Raw genomic sequence first — 11318 nt, 5'->3', positions numbered from 1 at the left:
GAAAGGTGCAAAGCTACACGGAGAAAAAAAAAAAAAAAAAAGAACGTGTTGATCACACTCCACAGACACTTTCTGAATGCCTTCCACACACAAGCTTCTGTGGTGTGGGTTGGAGTACAGCAGTGAGCCATGCACTAAGAGCCTTACTCTGCAGCTCAGCTGGGTGGATGGGCTTAAGGCAGTCACCAGTGAACACAACAAACAGGAGAAAACATGGACTGAGTGTAAGTGGTAAGTGCAGAAGCAGATCATCCAGAGCATCAGGTATGTAGTTAGGGCATTAAGTAGAGTGAGCATGGGGCACCTCACCAACAAGGTGAGATCTGAATCAAGACCCCAAGAAGTGAAGGAAGACTGCCCAGGAAGGTAGCATAGCTGAATCTCCCTGCTGGATGGGCCTGGAATGTTCCAGAAACACAAGTGGGGGACAGTGTGCCCTGAACCCAGAGACCAGGAGGGAGTGTGGTAGAGACAAGGTCATAGGCTGGTCACAAAGCCCTTGAAGCCCAAGAGTAGAGTGATCTCACTGTCTGCTTGGGGCCCAGGAAGCCACAGAAGCACACATGATGGAAGCAGAGATTATGGAGACCACTGCAGCGATTCAGCAGACAGCACGGGATCCGGGAAGATGGAGAAAGTGGCCACAGTGAGCAAGAACCGCTGATGGCTGAGAGCCACTGGAGCAAGCAGCATGGTCATGCTGGCCCTAAGAGAGAGCAGTGCTCTTCCCATGGCCACTCAGGGCTAATCCTTCCCCACAGCCCCTTTGTTAAGGGAATCATCAGCCTGCCTCTCTCCAAAGTCATGCATGCTGACCATATCTTCTTGGGCAGTAACCCTGCTGCTCTCAGAATGGCTAGATGGCAGGGCTTGGGCAGTGCCAGGGTCCTGGTGCCATCTCAGCACCACAGCAAGAAAAGCTTTCAGGTACCGCCGAAAGCGGCGACTGGAGAAGGCATAGAGGATGGGAGTGAAACAGCAATGGAAGAAGGCCAGGCTCTCTGTCACCTGCAACGTGTAGTCCAGATAGTGGCTGACCTGGCAGTTCCCAAAGACGTGCAGGTCCAGCAGGGAATGCAGAAACAGAGTGAGGCTGTATGGGAACCACAACAGGAAGAAAGCTACCACCAGGGTTGTGGCCATCCTCATAGCCCGGCTCTGGCCTGGCGGCCTCAGCCTAACCAAAACACAACCAATGCGGGAGTAAAAGAAGATCATGGCCAAGAGCGGAAGGAGAAACCCCAGGAGGTTCTGCTGGAAGCGCAGGTAGAGCTTCCAAACAGTTGCATGTCCACCAAAATCGGCATAACAATGCCACACACCATCTAAGGTCTTATGGACCTGTACAAAGACCATTTCTGGGACAGAGATGGCCAGGGCCATGGTCCACACTATGGCAATGAGGAGCAGGTTCCTGAACCGGGCCTTTTGTCTGTGGAGGGGCTGAGCATGGACAATCTCCAGGTATTTGTCCAGGCTCATGCAAGTGATGAAGAAGATGCCACAGTAAAAGTTAATAGTGTAGAGAACGCTCACCACCTTGCACAAGAAACTGCCAAAAACCCAATGCCAGGCCACAGAGATGGCCCAAAAGGGCATTGTCACTACGAACAAGAGGTTGGAGATGGCCAGGTTCAGCAGGTAAAGCTCAATCATCCGTCTTCGAGGCACATAGCGGAGCAGCACCACCAGAAGGAGGAGGTTCCCAGCCAAGCCCAGCACAAAGATCAGGCTGTAGATGATTGGCAGGAAGACTCTCCCAAAGGACAAGACCTCATCCTTCCTGCAGACCAAGACAGTCACGTCATCCAAGTAGTCATAGTCATAGAGGAAGCTGCTGTTCTCAGGACTGGTGGTGGTGAGTGGCAGGGGGGACGCCTTGGTGGGCATGTCTGAAGTTCTGCAGAAAACAAAAAGCCACGGTGAGGGCCTGGGGGAATAGCTCAGTGTGCAAGCATGAGGGCCCAAGTTCAGACTCCCAGAACCCACATAAAGCTAGCTATAGTAGCAGTCTGTAACCCCAGAACTCCTACAAAAAGATGGGAGATAGAGAAGCATCAGCAGTGCACAGGCCAGCTAGCCTGGGGCACACAATCGCAAATAAGACTGAGACGTAAGTTTGTCAGCCTCTGACATCCACATGCATACTCCCATGCTCACATACATGAACATGTAAACACATACAAACACAAAGATTTAAAAAAGAAACCTAAACCATAAATGACTGTATCCCCTCAAACTCTGAGCTGAAATGATGCTCTCCTGAGGCTGCGACTAAACACCTCCACAGCAGCCTGAGGTAGTGATCCTTAGAGTACACAGCACAAGCTGAGGTGAAGTGCAGATAGACACCACATTCTAACTGAACAGGTTAAGGGGAGCATTTTCTGGCCAGGGCTGTCACTTCTCCAGAGGCTTTTAATATGTGGGTTCAGTACTGTCAGCATGTAAACATGGAGTAGCCAGAAGCTGGCCATTGTCATCTACTGGGTTTCAACAGCCTGTGGTTGGCATACATTTAGCCTGGAGGTCTCTAGTACATGTGTCCAGGAGAGTAGCAAATGCCCGAGCCAAAGCTATTTCCAGAATGCCTCTGGTATGAGAACAGGGCAGCCACCACACTCACAGCAAGACACGGAGTTCAGAACTAGAATAAAGTCATCAACTCTTCAGTGCCCTCAAGCCTGGCTCCAGGGGCAGCAAGTCTGTTGAGCAGGAAGAGGCAGCAAGTCAAAAGCAAGCTTGGCTTATGTAGCCAGGACCAGGCCACCTGGAACTACATAGGGTTTAGTTTAAAAACACAGATTAAAAAAAAAAAAATGTTGGGAGCCTCTGTCAACTGACTACTGTGCTCTCTGCTCCCCTCTCCATTGTGATAGGGCAAGACACTGCTGGGGTTTCTCCATCTTATATTCTTGTTGAAGCCATTTTAGGCTTGACTACAATTTGATCTCCTCGGTGGAGAATGTCATAGAAAATTACCCAACTGTATTCAAGAAATCTTAGGTCAAGATGCCCCAGCTAACTTAGCTTGTTAAACTGCCTGCTTGTGCAGAAGCCCCTCTCCTTCCAGCTAACTGCTTATCTTGGCTTCTGTTAAACTGCTTGCTTGAGTAAAGCACCCCCACTCTGCTGTATCTGACAAGTGAGATGGCAGGTGTTGGTTTTGCCTTCAAAAACTCCATGATCTGGACACTCGGTGCTACACTTGGGTTCTGAATGCCTGAGTGTAGTCCTAGCCAGCTGGAATAAAGATTTTTAATTGGCTATAAACTGTGTCTGAGTGGTTGTCTCTCTGGGAGCAGGGCTCCCCATAACACCATCACAGATTAAGCTCCCAACTGTGTAACTCCTCAGCTGATTTGTATCTTTGTGTCACTCTCCCCCACATCATGGTATCTGGCATGCCATCTCCCGACCAATCAATGCAACTAGTCCATAAAGACCCTGATTTGTGGCTATACCAGGCTTATTGGTGTCCAGGGCTTCTGGTTACAGCCCGAGAGTCTTCAGAGCTATGGCCTGGATTCCTTCTTTGCATGCCTTGCTGTGCTGGTGTCATCTCTTGAGCAAATTCCCTGGACTGCACTTAAAGCTTGGAAGGAGTGTGGATTGCTCAGATGTTAGTACCTGGGCTTGGTTGCACTCTGGCTTACCTTGTGCTTGCAGTGTCTGGTCTCTGTGCCCAGCTAGAGAGCTGGTGTTGGTTCAAACTAGTTCGTTGTCTTCTCTGCTCCCTTTCCACTTCCCCTGCTGTTTTGGTTTTCCTCTCGTCTTAGAATTCTTTCTCCTTGTTGCCCCGACTCCTCTCGTGCGGAGTTGTGGAAAGCGTGCTTCTCCTCTACTCTGGTGAGAATCTGTCTTCAAGCTTTCAAAAATACACACAGCATGCATAATTATCCACAGCCACTGTACCATGCAGTAGCTCCCCTTCCTCTTCCTCTGCTGATGACAACCTCACCCCATCCATCAGCCTCTTCCACACCTTCTGCAATCGCTCATCTCTCAACTCATGTAGACTTGCATTTCCCACATGTGCATACATCTAGTGGTTCTATTTACAGTCATTTTGAGAACCTGCATGCTGCTTGCCATGGTGGTGGGGCATTATTCCTGGGCCTTTGCGCTAAGCCCAGAATGCATGGTGGCTGCACTCATTTACATGCCCAGCAGTGCTTGAGCCTTCCCCTTTCTCTGCATCCCAGCCAGCAGGAGCTTTTGTTGTTCTGTTTTTGTTTTGAAACGAAACCTCAGCTATGTAACCCTGGCTGGCCTAAAACTAGCTGTGTAGACTAGGCTCACTTGGAGCTGGCTCTTACCTCTGCCTCCCTGCTTTTTGTCTTTTTGATATTATCCATCCTTACTAGAGTGGAGTGATACCATGCAGTGGCTGGATTTGCATTTCCCCGATGGTTACTAATGTTAACTTTGGGAAGTGCAGTTGTGTACTATTGGCCACTGTGTGTCTCCTTTTGAGAAATGTTTTCACCTTCTCTTGTCTTTTGTTTGTTTTATTCTGTTTGCCTTGATTTGTTTTGGTTTTGAATTTGCCAGGTAGCTGAGGATGACCTTGAACTCCTGATCCTTCTGCCTGTGTCTCCCAAGCACTGAGATTACAGGCACATACTGTTATGCCCAGCTAATCATTTGCTCATTTTAAAATCAGATAGTTTTGGGGGAGGGTGGTAAGGTCTTAAGGTCCTTATATACTCCTGGTATTAATCCCTTGTCTGGTGAATAATTCATAAATGTATGGGAGGGGCTGAGGAGGTGGGGGCAGGAGGGGGGAGGACAGAGGAACCCATGGCTGATATGTAAAATTAAAACACAAATTTAATAAAAAAATATTTTTGCTACCCTGTAGGATCCCTCATCATTCTGTTGAGTCTCTCTTCTGCACTGTCTGACATAATCCCATCCCCCCTCTGCACTGTCTGACATAATCCCATCCCCCTCTGCACTGTCTGGCATAATCCCATCCCCCTCTGCACTGTCTGACATAATCCCATCCCCCCCTGCACTGTTTGACATAATCCCATCCCCCCTCTGCACTGTCTGACATAATCCCATCCCCCCTCTGCACTGTCTGACATAATCCCATCCCCCCTCTGCACTGTTTGACATAATCCCATCCCCCCTCTGCACTGTTTGATATAATCCTATCCCCCCCCCCCATCCTCTAATTTTGGCCTGTGCTTTTAAGGTCTTATCTAGGAAACCTCCACCCATACCTATGTATTGCTATGTACTGAAGCATGAACTATAGCATAGGCGAAGTGAATTTAAAATTGTGTTCAATCCTGAACTAAACTACAGAAAGGCAGAGATGGGGAGGGGCAGGTACAGAGACCAAAAAGAGGAAGATATTAAGGTGATCTGCCTGGCATCTGTCAGTCGTCCCACTGATCACCTGACATGGCCTACCTGGCTAGCTAAGTGAGTGTCCCCTTCCTTACTCTCTGCCCCCACATGTGCCTCTCCTGAGGCTGCATGCTTAGTCAAAGCATAGAGGAAGATGGCTCTTTGATCAAGGATATAGGACTAACTTTACTCCCTGTCAGAACCCAACGGTAGGGGCCTTTATGTCCAACACATTGCATTGATCACCAGTGGGGAGGGGCTTTGGGAAAAAGAGGGGAAGGAGACAAAAATGAATCTGTGCTCAGTAGGAGTTATGTGGAGCCACTACAGAGCGGCCTGTGGCCTAGTGATAATGGGTCATAAGGTGCAAAATACACATCAATTCCTCCTAAACATCTGTATTTTGTTTCCTATTCTCCAATTCAACTAGGGTGAACTTCTAATATGCTCAGTGACAACTTACATTCATATTTATTTATGCTTTTAGTGGATGGGAATCTCTTTTCATAAGAAGTTGGGGGATTGCAGTGATCCTCTTGCCTCGCTTCTCAAGTGCTAGAGAGCCGGCCTGTACTGCCATAACTCAGCTTTTTAAAGGGGGCTTAAATGGTGTGGGTTTTACCTTTTTCATGTATGACGCACTGTTTTTCCTAGTTCTTTCTGGCTGAATTATTTTATTTTTGTAAGAAGAATTTTGAAAGAGCTGTTGGCTCAGAAGGCCCTCATGGGACTCTGAGCATCCATGAGTCTGGATGGAATGAACTGGGTGGGAAATACCACCCCTCCCATGGAACACTGGAGAACTCCATCTCTGTTAGCCTCTGCCCCACCCTTGAGCTCCTATCTAATAGAATGGGGACTAGATGTTGGACAAGCCATACACATAGCTGGGAAGTTTTCTCTAGGACCCAGCTCATCTCCTGGCCAGCCTCAAAGGTGGCTCTGTGCCTGCCTTAGTGGGCCTTTGCTTCTATCCTGTACATATGGCTTCTCCAGGCTCTGAGTGCCTCTCATTCCTGGGCTGACATCAGGAGTTGAGCTGAGGAGGGGTACAGGTAAGGAGAACCTTTCTGAGGCTCAGGCCTTGTCAGTCAGGATGCCAATAACTGCACCCTAGCTGTTCTCCACAGCTCCAGCTCTGGCCTTGATCTGATTTCTCCAAGTCCCTGACTTTTGCTTTAGCAAATATGTAACCTAACAGATGCTTAGATCAAAGTCAGTTCTATTTGGGCCCAAGCCACTTCTGAAGGTCTCCCTCTCCCTGGAGCACTCTGGGAAGCTCTCCAGGTCCTCTGAAGCAACAGGCCTCTCCCAACACTTCCATGAACATTCCCCGGATGACTCAGAAGCTATGTCTCTGTACACACCATGGATGGCACGTGCCTTCCTGGCCACTGTGCAGTCCTGTAGCTCATGAGAAGAGGTGTGAGCACCGGTCATTTTCGCTCCCTTATATTCATTAGAACCTTGAGAGGAGTGAGTTGCTCACTTCTTAGGGTAAGTTTGCAGGTAGTAAAGGTGACTCTGCAGAGAAAGCTTTAGGGTATCCAGAGATTCACTTAAGAGCTTCCAGTCAGAGGGCCAGCAAGGTCAAACTCAGCTAAGCTTACCTCCCATAAAGCTAGAGACACAGAGGCAGATGCAATTAATCTGTAGGACCGAAATGCTGCTATATTTATGCTGGGGCTATAGCTTAGTTGATAAGAGTGCTTTCCGAGGATGCAGGTTTGACCCTCAGCATTGTATGGGTGTGGCGCACTCCTTCAATTCCTGAACTCAGGAGGGAGGAGGATCAGAAGTTCAGGATCATCTTCAGCTACACAGCAAATTCAAGGTGAGACTGAGATACAGCAGACCTTGTCTCAAATAAAACCTCCAAAAACAAAAACAAAAAAGCATAGCTCCATCCACGTGGCACGTGGCCTTGTGGGCAGTGCCACGTGAGCTCGCTTTCAGGGACAAGTGGCTCTGTGAGCCGTGGCGTGTGACCTGAGCATGCCTGGGACTTCCTCACAGGACGCTCAAAGGCTGTTAAGAGTGACGTCCATGTTCCAAAGGCTGAAACAGACATAATGAGGCAACACCAATTCCAAAAGCTGTGGATGAGCTGGGTGGACTGAAACTCAAGGGGAACTGCCATAGCTTAGTCTAAGGCCCCCCTTTCAACAGATCAAACTTAAATTTGAAGGACATGGCTCCTACAGTAGAGCTTCCGGCCTGAGAAACAGGCCAGAGAAAATGCAGAAGGCTGAGCCAGCCCCTGCAGGTGTGCAGCTGGCATGTGGCCTTGGCAGGCAAGTCTGTGAGCTCCTGCACAGCAGTCAGTACTGTAGCCAGTGGCAGGAGACACTGAGAGCGTGGCAAATGCCACAGTGAGGGTTTCTCCTTGCTTGGATACCCCCACACTCAACTCAAGTTGCCTGTGGAACCTTTATCCAAGTCACAGATCCAAACTCCAGAGCTGCTGACAGGCATCCCTCCTTCTTCCACTGCCCCTGGGCCCCAGCCAAGAGCTCTTAAGGCCAGGTGGGTAGGTCCCCCAGGGGCCGACCTCCATCCATCCCAGCAGAGTGTGCTGGGGATGGCGCAACCTACCAAATGTAGACTGCTCAAACAAACAAGTTGAGCCTGACCTCACAGGCTCCCCTGCTTGTGGAATGTAAAAGCAACCGATCTGGTCACTTCCAGTGGACAGTGCCTTTGCTGACTTACCCAGGACCAGGACCAGGAAACCAAGCCCTGATTTAAGCACCCACAAAGCCACCCTTCCCCGCAGCACCCCTGCCCAGTCGCCAGTACTCACACAGGGTAGTCCTGGCCGGCCTTCCTTCACCCTCTGGGTACAGAGCTGGCTCCTCCAAAGTCTAGGGGCTCCAAGGGTGATAGCTGTCTCCAGGACTCCTCAGGGCTGGGCTGACACCAGAACAACATTAGCAAAATGACGGCAATTTAAGTGGTGTGGCCACCTCTTCTCCTCCCTCTCTTCACTCATTTTTTCCTTTTCACTCATCTTATTTCCTTCTAAGCACAGCTGGAGCCAACTGTGCACAGCCTCCGGATCGTGTGACCCAGAGCATGGCCAGCACAGAACCTCAACCTATTGGGCCCTCCCCTGGCAGACTCCCTATTGGCTTTTGGGATCCACTCTTGCTCAGCTTTAGATGGCCCCTCTAGCCCTCAGCCCAGTGTTGTGGCATTCTTGATATTCCTGGCCCAGCAGTAGCTACACATATTGGGGCAGCCTCAGCCACTAGATGCAGGAGCATCCTCCAGTCCCAGAATAGCTACACAGATAGGTTGTGCCAGGCACCAGAAGCATGTCTCTAGGGAGCTGTGGGCAGTACTGGGCTCTCTCCTTCCTCCCTCCATCATGGGCTGGGGAAACCATCAGTTATTCAATTACAGCTGCATGTGTAACAACACCCTACAACTACACAGCACTTACTACAGGCCAGGGTCTGTCCTCAGGACTTCTCCTATTCATTCATTCATCATTCTGTCTTTGGAACAGCACTAAGACAGTTGTCTCTATGAGGGGACCAGACATAGAGAGGCCAAGGAACTAGCCAAAGCCACTCAGCTAGCTAAGCTGGAACTCACTCTGGAATCCAGGTTAGTCCATGAAAAGACAAAGTGGGGAGTGGGCAGAGAAAGAATTGTATGTTAAACATCTTCTGCTTAAGCAGCCTCACTAGGAGGTCCTTCAAGGGCTGATGGCTCCCAGATGGGAGAACAAATCCAACACCCATGAGGCACAGGAAAGGCAACCAGTGAGGGAGGGAGCCTAGAATGACCCACGCAGGGGCAGGCCATGCGGGGGTAGCACTTGGAAACTTCAGGCCCAGCCAGCCTGCAGACAAAAGCCAGGCTCCATCCCAGTCCCTGACCCCCACAAGTCAGTTTCACTGTCCAACATGGTTGGTTGTACACAGTTAAGGACTGGTAAGGGTTCAACCTGCCATAATCCTTGCAGCCAATCCTGGGCCTGACAGAGATTGACCCAGAAAGAATTTTAATACAGTGGCCTTAATATTTGTCACATCTGGCTTAAAGAAGGGTGCAGTTATTACCTCTGATTCAAAATTGAGGGCACTAGATCTGGGGAGGTTATAGAACTGCCCCAAGGAACTGAAATTCTGAGGTGGAAAGTGATGTTCCCAAGGACACACAGCAAGGATGGTGTGTAAGAATGCCATGTCAGAACCCAGCTGCCGCTCAGGCTGCGTGCAGCAGCCCTTCCTCTCAGAGATGACCCTCCCTGTCTGTGAGTCCCTAGCTAAAGGACCTCCAGGGGCCAGGGTCTCTCACCTGGGGATGTGAGTTTACATCAGGGGGGAATTGGTGGCCACACATCCGGCTCCCAACCCCCTTCCCTGCCACTTGCCTGGCTGCAGGCTTGTGCTGTCAAACCTCTTCCATCCTCAGAAAAGCATAACAAGAGACCCTACTTCTGCAACAGGGGCCTTCATTTCCTCTCCTCACGGCCCTGCCATGTTGTCTGTCTGTTGGTCTGTCCATGGAGTTGATGACTCTTGTAATAACACATTATCCACCACAATCCACCTCAATGTTCCCTTAAACCCACATTTAAGGCCTTTTCACAGTGAGCCCAGCTTTGCAAGGTCCACACAAAAAGATTCAGACAAACTGTCTGATAACAGTAACCTTTCATGATGTTCCATGGGACAGGTACTCCCAAGCCCCCCCCCCCCCAATACCTGTCCTGAATGTTCTTCCTGGTTCAACAGAGCAGCAGGTATTGCTCCTGGTTTTACAGGACATGCGGGACCACAGTGCACACCAGACAGAGCCGACTAGAGCTCTGGTCTCCGTACCCAGATCATTATGCTCATGCTCTATTCCCTTAACTTGGTCTGTCTGTTGAGACACTTACAGTGTGAGCTGGCCTCAGACTTGCTATTCTCCTATTTCTGCATGCTGAGCACCAGCATTAAAGGTCTGTAGACCATACCAAGCTCTCCCTTTTTTAGCATTTTATTTTTCTTTCTCCTTCTCTTTTTTAAAATTTTATTTTATGTATGTGAATATTCTGCCTGGATGGATGGATATGTACCTCATGTGTGCCTGGTGGCCATGGAGGCCAGAAGAAGGTGTCAGATCCCCTGGAACTGGAGTTACAGGCAGTTATGGGCTATCACTTGGGTCCTGGGAACTGAACTTGGGACATCTGGAAATGCCTTTAACCACTGAGCCATCTCTCCTGCCCCGACATGTCAGCATATGTCCGAGGCTGAAGAGGGAATTGCTCAGGCTGTGAAATGCTTGCCTTGTAAGCCTGGGGCCTGAATTAGGTGAGCTGGGCTTAGTAGCATGCTACCTGTAATTCCTGTTCTGAAGAAACAGAGACAGGGTAGCCCTGGGACACACTGGCCAGCCAGCCGACCCTAATCAGTGAGCTCCAGACCAGTGAAAGACCCTAAAGAATGATATCCAGTGCCAGGCAGTGGTGGTGCACGCCTGTAATCCCAGCACTCGGGAGGCAGAGGCAAATGGCTCTCTGAGTTCAAGGCCAGCCTGGTCTACAGAGTAAGTTCCAGGACAGCCAGGGCTACATTGAGAAACCTTATCTCAAAAAACCAAAACCAAAACAACAACAACAAAAAGACATACAAGGTTGAGCTCTGACCTCCACAGCTACATACACACACAAAAATAAATAAAATGTTTAATGTAAAATGTACTGTATAAACACGAGGAAAGTTGGATGTGATGCTAAATCCCTCTAAATCCTTCCCTGGCAGATAGAGCTCTCAGGACAGTTCAGCATGTCTGTCTGTCTGTCTGTCTGTCTGTCTGTCTGTCTGTCTTCTTGCCCAGAGCTCTGTCTGGTCTAGAAGAAGCTACTTAACCAGTCCCTGCATGGTAACTCCCCCCTCTCCCCCCCACACACACCCCTGTGCCAAGCTTCCAGCTCCCTGTGCTCCCTGAGAGCCTGC

At 49.6% G+C, this 11318-nt stretch overlaps 1 protein-coding gene across 3 annotated transcripts in view; it reads right to left on the bottom strand.

Annotated features, from left to right (window-relative positions):
- Positions 1-744: 744 nt before the first annotated feature.
- The window catches only part of Ackr2 (atypical chemokine receptor 2), a 53244-nt gene continuing 42670 nt past the window's right edge, over positions 745-11318 (bottom strand). For all 3 annotated transcript variants that reach the window (XM_036192992.1, XM_036192993.1, XM_036192994.1), the window contains 3 exons: positions 8165-8274; positions 3657-3868; positions 745-1900 (listed from right to left, as the gene is read on the bottom strand). In XM_036192992.1, coding sequence (XP_036048885.1) covers positions 745-1890 — 1146 coding nt within the window. In that variant the 5' untranslated portion in view covers positions 1891-1900; positions 3657-3868; positions 8165-8274. The remainder of the gene's footprint in view (positions 1901-3656; positions 3869-8164; positions 8275-11318) is intronic.

The sequence above is a fragment of the Onychomys torridus genome, chromosome 7 (assembly GCF_903995425.1).
Source record: "Onychomys torridus chromosome 7, mOncTor1.1, whole genome shotgun sequence".
In the NCBI taxonomy this organism is placed as follows: Eukaryota; Metazoa; Chordata; class Mammalia; order Rodentia; family Cricetidae; genus Onychomys; species Onychomys torridus.
Note: the sequence above shows the minus strand (reverse complement) of the source record. Positions and strands in the feature narration are given on the sequence as shown.